Consider the following 18,372-nt stretch of genomic DNA (forward strand, 5'->3'; position numbering starts at 1 on the left):
CCTGGAGAATCCCCTGGACAGAGGAGCCTGGCAGGCTACAGTCCGTGGGGTCGCAAGAGTCAGACATGACTTAGTGACTAGACCACTACCACCTTATAGTGACCGAGGAGAAAAGATGAAGTGTGAGCATATTTCCAAAAAGAGGAAGAAGACAAAATTTAGTTGAAAGTCTAAACATACAAGAGCTAGAAGTGATTCAAAAACACCTGTGCAGCCAGTATGCTGAGTGCCGCGTCAGTGAAAAGCTGCGCTCACATCCGCCAGCGGCAGCATCACCCTGCAGGACCCATTTGAGACAGCCATTTGTAAGTTGCTGTGACGGGTCATGACTATGTGCACACCATTTGACTCAAAGGGAAAAGAGTCTATTTTTATTATTCATCATAAGTTTTATGGCTCTGCATGTCCTGTTCACCAACTTTGAACATTTTAAATTCTAAATTTTAAATATTATTGATATTAAACAAAACAGGTTTGTTGTTATTGCTCAGTCGCTAAGTCATGTCCAACTTTTTGCAGCCCCATGGACTGCAGCACAGCAGTCTTCCCTGTCCTTCACTATCTCCTGGAGTTTGCTCAGACTCGTGTTCACTGAGTCAGTGATGCTAACTAACCATCTCAGCCTCTGCAACCCCCTCACTTTAAAAAATATTTTTAACTTTCTTTATTTATTATAGGGATTATAGATCCCCTGTGTGGGAAATTTCTGGTTTAAAAAAGATTTATGTAATTTTCCTCCTTTTTTAAAACCTCTTTCCATAAGACAGAATGGTCAGAGTAACTGAAAGTATCTGTTTCCAGAAAGAATTCCAGGAAGGATTTAAGAAATGTTTGAGTGAATCCTATTTCTGACATGTCTCCTTGATCTCATGTCTTGTGACCATGAATCATCATTTGGCTCCATTTTTGTCCCAGACATACAGGCCTCTGTGTCTTTTGCCGAGTGTTTAGGATCCATTGAATCCCCGTCACATGCGTGTATAAAATCTAGACTGCTACCCCATCATTTCTATCTCCCACTGCTCCTCTCTTTAAACTCAATTGGTTAGGGATATCAGATTGCTTGAACATTGTTCTTTGAAGTTTCTTTGCTCCTCTAAGGAGGCAGCTGGGGAGCTCAAATATTTGCGCGTTTTCCCACCCTTACATTTGGCCCATAGTGGGGTGCTTACATGTTTCGAGAGGTTTGGGAGCCTGTGGTTTAGCATCTTTTCCTAAGTAATATAACTCATTCACGAATGCCCATTACCTTTCTCATCTTGCTCCAGAGCAAGCTGAACAACTGAAATTCTTCTGCTTGATCAAAATCAGTTAATGTATTCATATTGTCAACTCTAAATGTAAAGTGGAGCCTTCTCAGCTTTCATTTCAGGACCTAAAAATAGAAGAAAATGGAGACTGCACTTCCGACTATGTGAGCGTGCACAGGGATGTAGAAAGGAAGAAAGAAATAGGTTTGTGCAGGGGCTCTGTATCAATCTAGAGGGGTGGGATGGGGAGGGGATGGGAGGGAGGTTCAAAAGGGAGGGGATATATGCATACCTGTGGCTGATTCATGTTGAGGTGTGACATAAAACAACAAAATTCTGGAAAGCAATTATCCTTCAATTAAAAAAATAAATAAATTTTAAAAAACAAAGAAATAGGTTTGTGTTCCCTGGGAACCTCCAGTTTGCATCTGGATCTGGTCCTTCTTGGGAATCCTTTTAGGGAATAAACAGGATGTGGCTCAGTGTTCCTTTCCCTGCATCATCTCCATCCTTCCCTGTGCTCTCATCACCTCTCCTCCTTCTCCCCAGTTGTGGGGGGAGGCATGGAGCGAGGGTGGGGAGAGCTTCAGGGAAAATCAGAGAACCATTTGAATGGAAGGCCCACGTAGACTAGGGGTCAGAGGGGAAAGTGCCATTGAAATAAGCCCTGTGGCTGGAATCAGCTCTCTTAGTGGCATTCCCAATGGGGGTATTTGGGAGATAAACAGAATTGAAATGTTAGCAGGGTTAAATATGTAGTACAAAGAAGCAGTATGCCTTTTCCATTTTGAAGATGAATTGTGACATCCACCAGAAAAGTTTATTTCTTAAGTTACCTGAAGGACAATCTTTTTTCTTCTATCCACTGCCATGTCTATTTGCTGGGCCCTTGATCCGGTCGTGCCTGGGCTGGGCATGAATCAGCTCGGCTGTGTGGCTTTGCTGTCCCCACCCCCGTGGTGAGCATCACCAGGGTAATGTCCATCAGCTTCCAGTCCAATGAAAACGCGAACTTCAGAGGCTTCCAGGCTACAGTTTCCTTCATTCATGAAACAGGTAAGAGGACGGAGGTACCAACTCTGAGTCTCATCCTCCTGATGTGGTAAATAGAGCAAGCTTTAGAGCTCGGCCTGGGTACAGTCAACTCTTTATTCACCGAATCTATGAACCCTGAACCACTGCTCCTGGGGTAATGCGGAGGAGCTAGGTTCCTATCAGCCTCTGGTTTTGTTTGTATTTCTGTTTCAGGTCACCTTATTTAATATACATTGCTGATTCATTAACACTGAACTCACTCACAGCCAGTACCACTGTAACCTGTGCCTGAACAAAGTTATCCATCACAGGTATTTTCTCTGTAAGGCACGACCCAGCCTTTTTGCACTTACGAACACTAGATGGCACTGGAGCACTATGTTTAGGGCCATTTCAACCACCAAAAAAAGCACGAAAATGCAGAGACGCGTACTAGTGACTAAGAGTGAAGCAAGTCAGAAAGAAAAAAACAAATATCATAGATTAATGCATATAAGGGGAATCTAGAGAATGGTACAGATTATCTTATTTGCAAAGCAGAAATAGCGACATAGATGGAGAAAACAGATGTATGAATACCAAGAGGGGAAGGGGGATGGGGTGGGATGAATTGGGAGATTGGGATTGACATATACACACCATTGATACTATGTATAAACTAGATAACTAATTGAGAACCTACTGTGTAGCACAGGGAACTCTACTCAATGCTCTGTGATGACCTAAACGGAAAGGAAGTCCAAAAAAGAAGAAATATATATGTGTTCAGTTCAGTTCAGTCACTCAGTTGTGTCTGACTATTTGTGACCCCATGGACTGCAGCACGCCAGGCCTCCCTGTCCATCACCAACTCCTGGAATTTACTCAAACTCATGTCCATTGGGTCGGTGATGCCATCCAACCATCTCATCCTCTGTCATCCCTTTCTGCTCCTGCCTTCAATCTTTCCCAGCATCAGGGTCTTTTCCAATGAGTCAGCTCTTCGCATGAGGTGGCCAAAGTATTGGAGTTTCACCTTCAACATCAGTCCTTCCAATGCATATTCAGGACTGATTTCCTTTAGGATGGACTGGTTGGATCTCCTTGCTGTCCAGGGGACTCTCAAGAGTCTTCTCCAACACCACAGTTCAGAAGTGTCAATTCTTCGGTGCTCAGCTTTCTTCATAGTCCAACTCTCACTTATATGTGTATGTATATATATTATAGATAGATATAGATAGCTGATTCACTTTGCTGTACAGCAGAAACTAGTACAACATTGTAAAGCAACTATAATGCAATAAAAATTCATTTAAAAGTAAGTAAAACATTTTTAAAAAGTAAATAATTAAGGTGATAAAAAACAGCAGCATGCCTGAAAATGAAAAAACAAAAGTACAAAAATACAAAAAGCAAGACAAAACAGAAAATGGTGCTAGCAGACCCATGAAAGCACACTTGTTTACACTGCGAGAGCTGAAACAAGACTATGTATGGAGTGTGGCTGAGACCTCAGCCAGGACACATGCTTCAAGTAACTCAAATTTTTCATGCTCTGCACATGTCCGTGAATGCCTGTGAAAGTGCCAGGGGGATTGGTTTTGAATTAACAAATAAATGTTAGCAAGTGGGTGAATTTGAAAATTCGGAATCCACAAAGAATGAAGATCAACTGTATGTCTGAATGTTGGCCTTTCCTTACTAGATGTGTGACCTAAGTGTCCCCTAAGATTCGTCCTCCTCAGTCTTATTATGGGAGAGTAATAAACACATGATAAGAATGTAGCAAGGATTAAATCAGACAAGATATGGTTGGTCAGGAGCCAGGGTGTGTGACACACGAGGGAGGTTCAGAGACATGAAGTATTGTCACCGACCCCTGGTCCCTGGACACCAGAAGATTCAGCTTCCTTCCAAGCTCTCTCACCCATGAGCACTCTGTCCAAATCCTAGAAAGCTAGTTACTGGCTTCTCAAGATGTTCATTCTTTTTAAGTGATAAATAGCTGCTTATGGCAAACCCAGGTTATAGTTAAAACACTCCACTTTCCAGTTCAAATACCCATAAAATCTAACTGACGAGATGCCCCCAGAATTCTAACAATAATAATTTTCTGATAAACCCTAAACACTGACCTTGTTTGCATGATCTGAGCACTTGTATTATGCTTATACCCAGATTTCAACATCTCTGGATTAGAGAATGAATCCATGTTTCTGGAGACATGGAATGTACCACCTGAAAGAATCCAGTGATTCTGGTAAGCTGTTTTGGAGAACATGACCATGAGAAGCATATGCAGTGTATTAGTCCAGGGTTCAACCAAGAACCCCCACAAGATAATATTGGAATTCTAATGTCCAGTATCTAAGGACACGTTTTATGACCTTATTTGGAGACAGTGTGTTTACAGAGGCAATCAAGTTAAAATGATATCATTAGTATGGGCCCTAATCCAATATGACTGATATCCTTATAAAAGGGGTAATTTGGAGAGAGAGACATGCGCATATGGAGAAGGCCACGCGGACATGAAGGCAGAGACTGGAGTGATGCGTCTTTTACGAACCAAAGGATGCTGAAGATGGCCAGCAAAACGCCAGAAGCTAGAGGAGAGGCCTGGAGCAGGCTGTCCATCATCATCATCTTCATCCTCAGAAGGACTCAACCTTCCCAACACCTTCCTCTCAGACCTCTAGGCTCCAGAACTGTGACGCAATAAATTTTTGTCTAAGTCACCCTGTCTGTGATATTTTATTATGGTAGATCTAGCAAGTTTATTTGCCAGGAACCGGCTTACTGGATATTTGGGGGCTGACTAAGCAAGTCTGTTTATAAGGCAGGCAGGCAGAAAGGGAAGATCACAGGACTCTGGAATTTCACAGATGTGGGCTGAGGCCATTCTCCACAAGCTGAGTGTCTTCTCTCTCCTGGGGAGCCTTCTGTGTTAAGGCCTTTCCAACTAATGATGTCAGGCCCACTCAGACAATCCAAGACAGTCTTCCCTACCTGAAGTCAACTGATTAGGGACTTTAATTACATCTGCAAAATCCCTTCATAGCAACATCTAGACTAATGTTTTATTGAATAACTGGAGGCTGTAGCCTGGCCAAGCTGCCACATCAAAAAAGCTGTCACATAGAGCTGGATGGGATGCGGTCACTGTCCCTTTGCTCAAAGCAGCACTGAAATCACAGAATCAAATTCCCAATCCAAATATTCATTCAGTAGGGTTGGGTAAATAGTTGGCCAGATCTGATCTGACTTACAAGATCCATCCGCTGCAAACAAAGTGAGTGAACTGCTATGTCTGTATGCAGGTAAGCATTGAGAAGCTGGGCTTTCTCTTTTCCTTGTTTCCCCTGTAACATCACTTACATCCACGTGTGGCATCCAGATCCCTGTGGGAAACATGATGAAGGGGCAGTAGAGGCTGAGGGTAAGGGAACTTTCCAATTGCCATTTTGATATTTTGTCTAAAGAAAAATCACCTTATTTTTAACTAAATTTTTTTAATTTTATAAATTATCTGACACGTGGAGCACAGAAAAACAGAGTCTGGTGGGTAAGTATTTCTTTTAGTGAGGAGGGATAGAAGCAGTCTGAATTTTCTGGGTTTTGTTTTTTGGCTTGGACAGCATGAGTCATAGAAACCCCGGGTGGAACCTCTTTGTGGTGAGTCTGCAGCAGTTCCTGCTCTTGGCCACCAGGGGAAGATATAGTCAACAAAGTCTTCTCTCAGCCTGACCTACACAGGATATCTGCCAAGGAGTCTCATTACTACTCTCGGCTAGATTTTATTCATCATTTTATTCCCAGCACCTATCACAGTGCCCAGGACACAGGAAATGCCAAATAAATATTTGATGAATAAAAGTAAATAATCCACAAATAGCTCCAGTAAGGGAGGCTTTCCTGATTCCCTCTCACTGAACTCCCACCTACATTTAGGGGTTTCTTCCCTTATACAAATACACAAAAACTTACAAAGGATAAGATAAAGAGTTTACATGTGTCCTGTTTTAAATAGCACACCTAAACTGGATTGCATAAGTCGTCCAATAAGCTATTTTGTCTTTCACTTTTATTTTGAAAATTTCCAAATCTACAGAACAGACAGAAGAATAATACAATGAACTCCTGTATATATTCCTCAACTGTTGACATTCTGTCACGTTGTCTTGATCCGGTGCCCTGATTTGGTGTCCTCTTTGGATAAATCTCTGTACCAGAGCCCAGGGCATGGGGGAGATAGGTACAGAGAACTACATAGGTACTAACCTAGATATCGTAAAGGGATTTATATCCTAATAATGAAAGTTACACGTACAGAGAGAGAGTGTGTGTGTGCTCATTCATACCCGACTCTGCAACCCCATGGACTGTAGTCCACCAGGCTCCTCTGTCCATGGAGTTTTCCAGCAAGCACAGTGGAGAGGGTTGCCACTTCCTATGCCAGGGAATAGAGCTACTGCTGCTAAGTTGCTTCAGTTGCGTCCGACTCTATGAGACCCCATAGACGGCAGCCCACCAGGCTGCCCGGTCCCTGGGATTCTCCAGGCAAGAACACTAGAGTGGGTTGCCATTTCCTTCTCCAGTGCATAAAAGTGAAAGTGAAGTCATTCAGTCGTGTCTGACTCCTAGTGACCCCATGGACTGCAGCCTACCAGGCTCCTCTGCCCATGGGATTTTCCAGGAAAGAGTACTGCAGTGGGTTGCTATGTAAAACTAAAAGCATCGGAAACATAGATGGTGTTAGATGTCAGGATAGCAGTTATGCTTTGGAAGCATAGTGACTGGACTGGACTCCTGAAGTGTCCTTAGAGATTCTAATAGTCTAAATCTTGATCTGGGTTCCAGCTGTACTTCTTAGAAATTCATTTAAAGTGTTTTATTATTTGAGTATTTTTCTGTGTGGATGTTACTTTAATAAAGTTGACAAAGTGAAAGAAAGTGAAGCCACTCAGTCGTGTCCGACTCTTTATGACGCCATGGACTATAGCCTACCAGGCTCCTCCATCCATGGGATTTTCCAGGCAAGAGTATTGGAGTGGGTTGCTGTAAAGTTGACAACAAATTGGGAAATGTGCACCAAAAACCACAATACAAGAAAATCCTGAATGCCAGAAAATACAAGAAATAACTTCTGAGAAAATTAGGACACTGCTGTTTGGGGCTATTTGATGAAGAAAAATAGGATGTGAACTTTATTCCATACACTGTGGGGAACCTTGGATTGTTATAATCAGGGGAGTGATATAATCAAAACAAGCACTCTTCAATGGTTAATTTGGGAGTGAGAGGACAGGGAGAGATTAACCCCAGGGAGAGTAGTCCAGGTGAGCAATGTTGAAGATCCAAGCTCAAAGACAAAAGATGGATTCAAGATATACTGTGAATATAGGATCTAAAGTGTTTGGAGACTTGATAAGTGGTACCAAAAAAAAAAAAGGCAAGAGTGAGCTTGATGTTTTACTCTTGGGTAAAACATCATTTCTAGTTATATATAAGTTGTGTGTGTGTGTGTGTGTGTGTGTGTGTATATATATATATATATATATATATATATATAATTTCTAGAATTCAATAAGCATTTCTCATTATTTCCAGGTATCATTAGAGTTCCCAGTCCAAGGGAGATGCTCAGACCTGGACTTGATGAGGAGGAGGTTTCATGGGTAGCTAAGTTGTGTCTCATTGGCCCCTTTCCAGGTGGGCTTTGCAGCACCGCTCTCTCTCCCCATTTCCAGGTCCCTTCCCAGGCAGATTGTGGGAGGCAGGAGGCCATGGTCAGTTCTTGGCCATAGCAGGTCAGTGTGCAGATTGCCACCAAGCATTGCTGGGAAGACCAGGTAGTCACCCTTGCTCGTTGCTTCACCAATATGTAAGTACACCTGGGGAATGGAGCATGGTGGAAGCACGTGGTTTAACTTGACTGATCATTAATTTTTCAGCTACCATCTCTGACATCCACTAGGGTCTGCTGCTGCTTTCCCATTCACCACCATCACAGGCAATCTGCTTCCCCAGCAGAACTTGAGTTCCTGAGTGCTTGGGAAATTTCTGCCCCTTCACACTATTTCACACTAAAATATGCTTCTAGTATATTTAAACTAAACAGAAGGCTGGTTTTTGGAGATATATTTTATTATACCTCTCTTCCTAAGATCTTTAAACCAGAAATGAATATTGAATTTTTTGAAATACTTTTAGCATCTATTGTAATGACTAAGTGATTCTCTCCTTTGACTTGTTAGTATATTAAATCTATGTTAATAGGTTTACTAAGGGCGTCCCTGATGGCTCATATGGTAAAGAACTGGCCTGCAAAGCAGGAGACTTGGGTTCAATCCCTGGATCTGGAAGTTCTTCTGGAGAAGGAAATGGCAACCCACTCCAGTATTCTTGCCTGGAGAATCCCATGGATGGAGAAGCCTGGCAGAGTTAACATTCCTACAGTTCTGAATCCCACTTGGACATGATACATTCATCTTTCAATGTACTGTTGGGCTCTGTTACTAATGTTTCATTCAGATTTTTGCATCAACATTCATAATTGAAATTGACTTACAGTGGAGGTTCTCAAAATGTGGTCTGGAGACCGACGGGGATCTCCAAGATCCTTTTAGGGGGTCTGCAAGGTCAAAATGCTTTTCATAGTAATTGCTGTTCAGTTGCTAAGTTGTGTCCAACTCTTTGCCACCCTGTGAACTGCAGCATGCCAGGCTTCCCTGTAATTCACTGTTTCCTGGAGTTTGCTCAAACTTATGTCCACTGAGTCGGTAATGCCATCCAACCATCTCATCCTTTGTCACCCTCTTTCCCTCCTGCCTTCAATCTTTCCCAGCATTCCCTGGTGGCTCAGATGGTAAATAATCTGCCTGCAGTGCAGGAGACCCATGTTCAATCCCTGGGTTGGGAAGATCCCCTGGAGAAGGCAATGGCTACCCATTTCAGTATTTTTGCCTGGAGAATTCCATGGACAGAGGAGCCTGGCAGGCTACAGTCCATGGCTTCACAAAGAGTCAGACATGACTGAGGACCTAACACTTTCATAGTAATGTTAAGACATACTATCCCCTTTCACTCCCATTCTCTCAGGAATGTGTCATAGAGTTTTCTAGAGACTACATAATCTGTGATATCTCAACAGACTGCATGTAAAAAGCGGATAGGAAGTTCCATCTGTCTTCTGTTTAGTCAGACGTTAAACAGTTTTGAAGAAATGGGAAACAATGCCAGTTTAATGTAAATTTTTTTTGTTTTGGAAGATTTGGTTATTTGAGTACATGTTATTTATGTTAACACCTAATAGTTCTATTGTAGTTATCTTTAAAAAGGCATAATCTAAACAATTTCTGCTTTAATTTCTAACATGTTAACTATTGATAAATATTACTTCCATAAACAAAAGCTCTTTAGGATTTTCAGTGATATTTTTCAAAGTGTAAAGGTGACCTGAGACCAGAAAGTTTGAGAACCACTGGCTATACTTTTCTATCATCTGCCTTTGTCAGATTTTGGTATCACCATTCTTCATGAAAAGAACTGGAGAACACGCCTTTGATTTAACTGAGGTATAATTGACGTGTAACATATTAGTTTCCAGTATAAAATATAATCATTTGATATTTGTATTTTTGCAAAATGATCTCTGCAGTAAATGTAGTCAATTTCCACCACCCTGCATGATTACAATTGTTTTTCCTTGTGATAAAAACTTTTAAGATCTGTTCTTTTAGCAACTTTCTCTTAGCGCTTTCCTTCTTGCTCTATGCTGTGCATAAACTTACAACGGGAGAATAATAAATAATGATGTCATGTGATTAAATATACTAGCCGTCTACTCCTTGAAGATGCCAACAGTAACTTTCTCAATTTCTTTCCTGGTTACTAGTTTTTAGGTTTAAAAATGTCACCTTCACTCAATTTTGATCTTTTATCATCTAGTAACAGCTATAACACTCAGATTTTCCTACTAACTGCTTTGTGTTGTACAAAATATTTCCCCATGATACCTTGTGATATTTTCTACTTTCCCAATTTTGGATATTTTCAAAATCTTTAAAAAAAAATTAGACTAGCCTAGTATCTTCTCATTTTATAGAAATTTTATTTTTATTTCAGAAAACTGTTTGGTAATTAACCTATTTCCTCTGGCTGCACCCTCTTGAGTCTCTTCAGCTGACCCAGACAGGCAGGCTAACCAGGGCCTTGAGACCGTGGCTCTGAGTTATTTCCTGCAGATGATGAACATGCATAGCTATTACCTTTAGAATGAAGCTGCAAGTCTTGATTATGCTCCTGTTAGAGCTCTTAACTCATCAAATGATGTCAAACAGACTGCTTCATGTTCCTGAGCCCTAGGATCATCTATATACACAGAGAAGAGAGCAGTCTCTAGAGCCTCGCTGGGCTTCTGGAAGGAATGGCTGCTGCCTTTACTGCAGTGGTCAAGATGGTGGCCTTGCTTTCCCTCTGATTCTAGGGCTCCTTGGAGAGCCACCTCCTAACCCCAGATTTTTTAATATGTATATATTTATTTCACTGTGCTGGGTCTTAGTTGTGGCACGTGAACTCAGTCATGGCACGTGAGATCTAGTTCCTTGACCAGGGAGTAAACCCGGGCCCCTGCATTGGAAGCATGGTTTCTGAGCCATTGAACCACCAGAGAAGTCCCCTAACCCCATATTTTCTTAATGAGGCCATATCTGTGATTTTTTTATTATTATTTTAATTGGAGGATAATTACTTTACAATATTGTGATGGTTTTTGCCTTACATCAACATGAGTCAGCCACGGGTACACTTGTGTCCCCCCATTCTGAACCTCCCTCCCACCTCCCTCTCCACCCTATCCCTCTGGGTTGTCCCAGAGCATTGGCTTTGGGTTCCCTGCTTCATGTATCCGACTTGCACTGGTCATCTATTTTACACAAAAATATGGAACGCTTCACAAATTTGTGTGTCAGCCTTGCACAGAAGCCATGCTAATCTTCTCTGTTTCATTCCAGGTTTAGGATATGTGCTGCCGAAGCAAGCACCGTATCTATGATTTCTTTTCTTCTCACTTTCTAGTTACCTGGGTGGTGAAAGCAAGCATCCATGATTTGGCCAATGGCTCCCCTCAGGTAAGAGACCTTGGTGCCTCCCTTCTCTCCAGCCTGCCTGGCCACCAGCACCACTGTGACTGCCGCAGCCCCACAGATCGTGGGCCTACCACAGCATTGATCAGAGGTTGGTCATTCATAGATGTCTCTGGCCCAGAGTACAGGATTTGGACTGAGTCTCCCTTCTCTTTATAAAAAGAGAAACAGGATTTAAGAGCCAATTCCAAGTTTGTCAATTGTGTCTAGCTTCACAGTCGAGGCCCTCTTCCTCTCCTGGGAACCCTCTACTGCCCACAAGCCAGCTTTCCCTTGTTTCCCGCCCTGTAAGACTGTAGAACAAGCTACAGTCATTTAGGAATCCCTCCCTGACGCCCTTGTCTGCCTGGAGCCATGCGGGCACTTACAAGGGGCAGTCTGACAGCATCCCACACGGTGACCAGGTGCCCTCACTTCATGCTGTTTCCTCTTCAGAGGGAGTTCAAGCACTCAGGCTCCATGAGCCTCCCTTCTTCCATGGGCTTATTTACCACTCCTTTTGTCTTATTAGAAAAGGTCCATCACCTAACTCGCAAGCTACCCTGCGTCCTGTGGCACCCCTGCGGACTACCACTTGGCACCACCACAGCCGGTAGACTTGCTTCACATGAATCACCACCTTCTTCCAGCCCGAGTGCCTGTGAGAGGCGATGGGCAGCTGCTTCCAGCATGGGGCACAGCCACAGGATAGGGGCCCCCATCCAGGTCTGCGATCAGCCTCACACGAGTGTCCCGGGAACCTTCCATCCCCACAGCCCTTCACAGACTCCTGACTTGCACACCTGCTCTCAGCATCTCTCACACTGCCCCTGACGTGTGAACAGGTGAGGACCCTTACCCTGCGTTCACGAAAAGAAACTGAGGCTGATAAAGTTGAAGTGACAGTCAGACAACTGCAGAGACAGAGCCTGCACGAGACTCAGCTTAAGCCCAGCCATCCTTGCACGGCCCCGCTTTGGGACGAATTCCCCACTGCTCTGGTGCTGTGCCACCCTTCCCGGCCCACAGTTGATCCCTTGTTCATTCATTATTTTCCATGGTCACGTGCAAGTCTTCACTGAGCGCCATCTTTTTGCCAGACTCTCAGTTAGGCTCTGGAGACACCAAAGCAAATAAAACAACCCATGATTTCTAGCATAGGGTTTACGAAGGGTGTGCCGCTGTCCTCAGTACAAGGTGATAAACACTGACATACGTGAGAACTGTGTTCAGAGGGAACGAAGAGAAGGGAGTGACTTCCTAGAACTATCAGGGAAGGCTTAACTAAGGATTAGACACTTATGCTGGGTCTTAAAAGAATCAGAAAATATTTAGGGAAACAGAAGGGAAGGCTTTCCATTCAGAGGGACTGGCAAGAACAAGGGATCAAAAAGGCTGTGCAGAGGGATAGTCAGGGCAAAGGGGGCAGTCCTATGAATCTGGTGCTTTGACAGGGGGAATTGAGTGGAGATTACCTTAAATTACAGCCTGAGTTCCAGTTGTAAAGGGTCTTATGTTGGTGCTAAAAATGTTAGACTCTATCTTGTAGCCAACAGATGGGAACTATTGCCCTTCTAGCACAGGGGGTAAAGAAGACCTGTATTAAAGAAAAACTACTCTGACAGTAGAGAAGATGCATAGATGTAAGAGCCCAAATAAAATATGCTAAGGACTATAAGGGTGACAAAAAGGAAAAAGTAGTTTCAAAAAACATTGTGTCCACAGATTCAATAAGATTTGATGACCAATAATGCTTAAAATGGAGGAAAGAAAAAGTCACACACATATGCAAATAACTTCCAGGTACCTGACTCAAGTGACTGAGTAGATAAAAGCTAATCGTTTTTTACCACTAGTGCCACCCAGGAAGCTCAAACCATAATAATAGTTGACATTTATTCCTTACTCTGGGCCAAACCCTTTATGTGCATATAATACTCTCAGTAAACCTGAGAAACTGGTACTATTCTTAACCCTAATTTTACAGATGAAGAGACTGAAGCTCAGTGATCAATTTCTTTGCTCCAGCAAGTGGCCTATAGGGATTCCAAGCCAGGACTGTCTGAAATCAGAACTTGGTGCTCCTAACCACTATAGTATACTGCCTCTGTATGTGCTCTTGGCCCAAAAAAGAAATATCATAGCAGAAGCAGATGTGGGGAGGGTGTGAGGGGTACAGATGAATTAAGTTTGTATCAGGTAACTTTAGAGATACTTGTGGGATGTCCAGCTACAGATGTCTAGGGATTAAGAAAACAGCCAGGGGTGATGAGATTTGAGAGGTGGCAGATATGGGTGAGGGTGAGGGTGAGGGTTGCAGCCTTGGAAAAGGCTATTTTCAGAGGAAAAGGAGCAAAGGGAGAGAGGAGAAGCTGAGGAAAGGCTGAAGGAGTGAGCAGAAGGGGAGGGGGAGAAGCAGGACAGAGCATGGAAGCTGGGGAGAGAGCTTAGGTTTCAAGAAAAAGGATGGTCAATAATGTAAAATGCTGGACAAAATCTAGTCCTGTAAGAATGGGGAAAGAGGTCTTTTGATTTGGCCGTTGGCAGCTTGTGGGTAATCTCAGTAAGTCAAGATTCCATGTCTGATGGCTCAAGAAGGAGAATAAAGAGGAGCTGACAAAGAAGCCACAAGAGAGATAGACTTCCCTTTCTGAAGAATGGTCTCCAAGTACAGTGGCTTGTTTCTGGGCTGCTGATGCTCCTGGCTTTAGGATTCATGGATGTAGACTCATTCACTAGCATGATCCTGATAACCACTTATTTCTCAGCCTTAGTCTTTGAAGGGACTGTATTAAAATCATGTAGTAGGCCCTCTTTCTTATTCTCACAGCCATCACTTCTTATAAATGTTTCGGGTAATATAATTTTCTTTGACAGCTTGCCAAGAAACATCACACACCTTTTAATTCACACAGTAGAATCCTCTTTCCCTTTGTCTTTACAAATAAAATACCCAAATATCCCTTAAAAATATATGCCATTTTTTTCCTAGACATTAATTGACCTTAACAAAAAGATTTCTTGCCTTCAAGGTGGAGAGAAGTCCAACAAGTTACTGCAGCTCAGCATCGTCATCCTTGCCTCTGAAGCTGCCAGGTCCTAGCGCGTCCCTCTCTCCATGAACGCTGTGGACAGCGCTGTGGCTTCCCTTCTTGGGAGGCACAGATTCCTGCTGGTATGCTCTCCACCCACCGTCTCTCTCCTCTCTCACAATGCTCATGGGGGACTGGGGAGTTGGCAGCCTGTGGGAAAGACTCTAGTTGTCACCTGGTGGCTTGGTAAGGGGGCCTCTAGTGGAGCTGCTGGAACAATGGGAGGTTAGAATCTCCAGGATGCTCAGGGACCCTCTGTAGACAGTTTTAAGGACCTTCTTTTGAGATTGGAATAGTCCTTTATAAAAGCACTGTTTTTGGATTTTTCAGAAGCATCCCACTCCAGATAGGAAATAAGGAAAAGGATCTTCCTTTTATATTTTTAGGGTTCAGTTTCCTTTCTCCTTGCTTCCAGAATCAGATCACTACTGATTGCAGCATAGAGTAGGACAGGCAACTCTATGGCTTCAAAAGATCTATTTCATCCTATTTGGACAGGTAGACTCTAGTCAATAAATCATGCATTCATTGTTCCTCCTCAGTTCTCACAAGACTTATTATTAACACATGTAAATTTTGTGTGTTAATAATTGAGGTTTCCCAGGTGGTGCAGTGGTAAAAGAATCCACCTTCCAATGCAGGAGATGCAAGAGATGCAGGTTCTATCCCTGGGTCAACTTACTGGAGCTTGAAGCAGGGAGGGAGGGACGGGGAGTTATTGTTTAAAAATTACATAGTTTCAGTTTTTCAAGATGAAAAAAAGTTATGGAGAAGGATGGTGATATTGGTTGCACAATAATAATGTATTTAATACCACTGAACTATACACTTGAAATGGTTAGGATGGTAAGTTTTATGTTACATGTATTTTATTACATTTTTTTAATTGGAAAAAAAAGAACAGAAGACACCATGATGTTCTCAGAATTGACCCCTTAAAATGATTAAGTTTTTGTCATCTCCTCAGACTTTTTATACCTGGATCATTCTCCCTCACTATAAATTCTTTCTCAGGAATCTCTTCAGCCCTAAGCAAATAGACATCTGCTAATTCCATCCCATCCCTGTTCAAACATCCCTGGAAGAGTCTGAAACCACTTGAACTCAAGCTGAAACCCATTCCTACATAAGAAAATTAACTATGTCCTATAGAAGATTAACTATGGACTATAAGTCCATACACCGTAATTATTGGGGTTAATTTCTGTGTTACACATAAGATTCTGGGCACAAGATCAAAAAGTAAGAAGAAAGAAGTAAGAAATAAGCTCTTAATGCTTGTTGAAGCTTGATTTAAGAGCCAATGAAAAAAATGTTTCTGTTTCAGGGAGGGTGTCTGGCTCCTCAAACGAAGTCCTGGAGGTGCCCAACGAGTCCAGGTCCTCAGCCCCGTCAGACCAGAAACTCAACTGTGTCAAGATTTTCTCAGTGAGGAGGCTCCTGGAAACAAGTCCCAGGATCAGCGGGAGGATATATAAACACAAAGGTGGGTGTTTTAATGCAGGGCTGGGCAGTTCACTTCTAGTGAATGGAATATGTGATATAGGATATGTACATCCACTCTTCCCAACTTCTGCTGCCACACTTTTTTGAAGGACAAACAGGGACCAGGCATCACCCTCAGGGGCAGCCCCGTCACCCTTCCAGTAAGCAGAACGCTCTGATGCCAAGCAGGGTAGCAAACACTGGAACTGAGCCCTGCTCTCTGACTTCCCTTCTCTCAGGCTCCATGAATACCCGTCTCATGTTAACAGTCTGTCTTCAGGATAGACTGTAATACAATGACTCAGGGCATAGATTTCTTAACCATAGTGGTGCTACGCACAATATACTGTACCCTAAACAATGTGATCAGATTCGGGTATTCCCTAATATCCACCATCATCTATTTATAAGCAATGTCCTGGATTGTAATGAGACTAGCCCAGTGCCTGCATATAGTAGACATTCAATGATGGTTAATAAAGTGCCACCTGTTACAGAAAGCTAGTCTCGCTCATTATGCGTCAATTCAGGTCATCCTTGAGAGTTCTAGGGCCACATAAATTTGCCCCTGTAGACAATCAATACACATAGTAGGCATTCTAGTTTTCTTAGAATAATATTTGCTTTGAACAATATACATTAACAAAAGTGGAATAGGGAAGATTTGAACCACTGTTACACGACTGTATTGTTGTTGGCATCCTGAAAACCCATTCCAACAAGACTGTGGTTCCAAATTGTTTTGAATGAAATCAAATTGACTTGAAACAAGATTATGAACATGACAATGTAGTTGAAATAATGTTTTCTCAAAAATAAGTATTTTGAACCACTGCTGTTTATCAATAATTTTAATACACTCTGGAGTATTTTATACATCTTTTCACATCTTGAAAAAGTTTTTTTTTTTTTTCCCCTAACTTAAGGGGTAGGGGAGGCTGACTTGCTTTTATGCCACTAATTCCTGCCCAGCTCATAATTTAAATATCCAGAATAAGAGCTCTAACATGATGTATTGCAAGGGGCTAGTAGGGCTTTTCTTTTTGATGGGATATGGGTGCTCTTTAGGCTATTCTTAGATTTCTCTCTTCTTTTAATCAACAAACATTTGTAAGTGGCTCTATCTGCATCAGGTATCTAGTCACAAGGGATACTTCAGTGAGCAAAATGGACAAAAATCTAGTGGAGATGGGGAGGCAGATAATAAAGAAGTAAAAAAAAATATATAGCAGTTGGTAATAAATGATAGAGTGAAATAAATCAAGAATGAGCAATAGTGAATGCCAAATAGAAGGATGTTTGCAATTTAAAAAAATCTATGGTCCAGGAAAAACTAATAAGGAGACATCTGAGAAAAGATCTGAAGGTGGTGAGGGTGAAGGCTACGTAGATATCTGGAGACTAAAGCATTCTAGCCACAGAGAATGGCAAGTGCTAAAGACCTGAGGTGGGAGCATGTCTGAGACATACCAAAACCCACCAGAAGGCCAGTATGTCAGGAGAGGCATGAACACAGGGAGATCAGAGAAGCTGGGTGGGAAGGCAGCTTGTGTGGGACCTTATGGGCTAGTGGAAAGACATTGGGTTTTCCTCTGAGTGAAAAGACATCAAGTGGAGAAGCAGGGCCTCAACCCATCTAAACAAGTTCACTCTTGCTCCTATGTTGAAACTAGACTGCTGGGAGAAGGCATGGGACAAAGCAAGATCAGTTGGGAGACTATTGCAATAACCAGGTTAAAACACTGACATCTGAGTAGAAGCAGTGGACGTGGTGAGAAGCAGATAGACATTGAACTAAGAGCCAACATGACAAGATTGAATTAAGGTATGAAAGGAGAAGTAAAAAATGACCCCAGTGATTTTGGCCTGAGCAACTGGAAGTACAATGCTGCCATTTCCTGAAATGAGATGTTTTGAACAATGTATACTAACCAACATGGCAAAGAAAGGATCTGAACTATTTATATATGACTATATTGATCTCGGGTATTCTCCTCCTGAGATGACTTCCTTAGATGGCTATAAGGCACAGGATTCTGGGGGAGAATTGTGACTTTGTATCTGATAACCTTAAGTCTGAATTGCCTATTGCCACTCAAGAGGAAATATCAAGTAGACAGTTGAATATATGAACATGGAGTTCAGGGGAAAAGATCCAGCCTGCATATGTAGAATAAGCATATGGTTGATATTTAAACTGTCATAGGACAAAATCGCCAAGGAAGCTGAGATCTGTGATCTGGAGCACTTCAATGTTTACAGGGGGTAGAAACGAGAAGGAATTGATGGAGAACTTATCATTAGGTTTTGCACCATTGGCATATTGAAATTTCAACAATGGTGGTGAGAGTGAAAGCTTTTTTGGAGTAGACTCAAGAGAGAATTGGATAGACAGATTTGAAGATG

At 42.4% G+C, this 18,372-nt stretch overlaps 1 protein-coding gene, 1 long non-coding RNA gene and 1 other non-coding gene across 4 annotated transcripts in view; 2 read left to right on the forward strand and 1 right to left on the reverse strand.

Annotated features, from left to right (window-relative positions):
- OVCH2 (ovochymase 2) overlaps nt 1-5,002 on the forward strand; it is a 276,389-nt gene extending 271,387 nt beyond the window's left edge. For both annotated transcript variants that reach the window (XM_086340230.1, XM_086340232.1), the window contains 4 exons: nt 1,361-1,454; nt 2,175-2,306; nt 4,443-4,524; nt 4,747-5,002. In XM_086340230.1, coding sequence (XP_086196356.1) covers nt 1,361-1,454; nt 2,175-2,306; nt 4,443-4,519 — 303 coding nt within the window. In that variant the 3' untranslated portion in view covers nt 4,520-4,524; nt 4,747-5,002. The remainder of the gene's footprint in view (nt 1-1,360; nt 1,455-2,174; nt 2,307-4,442; nt 4,525-4,746) is intronic.
- Nucleotides 5,003-8,035: 3,033 nt separating this feature from the next.
- Nucleotides 8,036-12,058, forward strand: LOC147357821 (uncharacterized). Its single transcript, XR_015142105.1, has 3 exons — nt 8,036-8,148; nt 11,343-11,395; nt 11,922-12,058. It is a non-coding gene; the product is annotated as an uncharacterized LOC147357821 (long non-coding RNA).
- On the reverse strand, nt 11,202-11,308 carry LOC147357822 (U6 spliceosomal RNA). The gene has a single exon (XR_015142534.1). It is a non-coding gene; the product is annotated as a U6 spliceosomal RNA (small nuclear RNA).
- Nucleotides 12,059-18,372: the final 6,314 nt, after the last annotated feature.

The sequence above is a fragment of the Bos grunniens genome, chromosome 15 (assembly GCF_055505025.1).
Source record: "Bos grunniens cultivar Pamir isolate PY7600 chromosome 15, Bosgru_T2T1.0, whole genome shotgun sequence".
Taxonomy (NCBI): domain Eukaryota; kingdom Metazoa; phylum Chordata; class Mammalia; order Artiodactyla; family Bovidae; genus Bos; species Bos grunniens.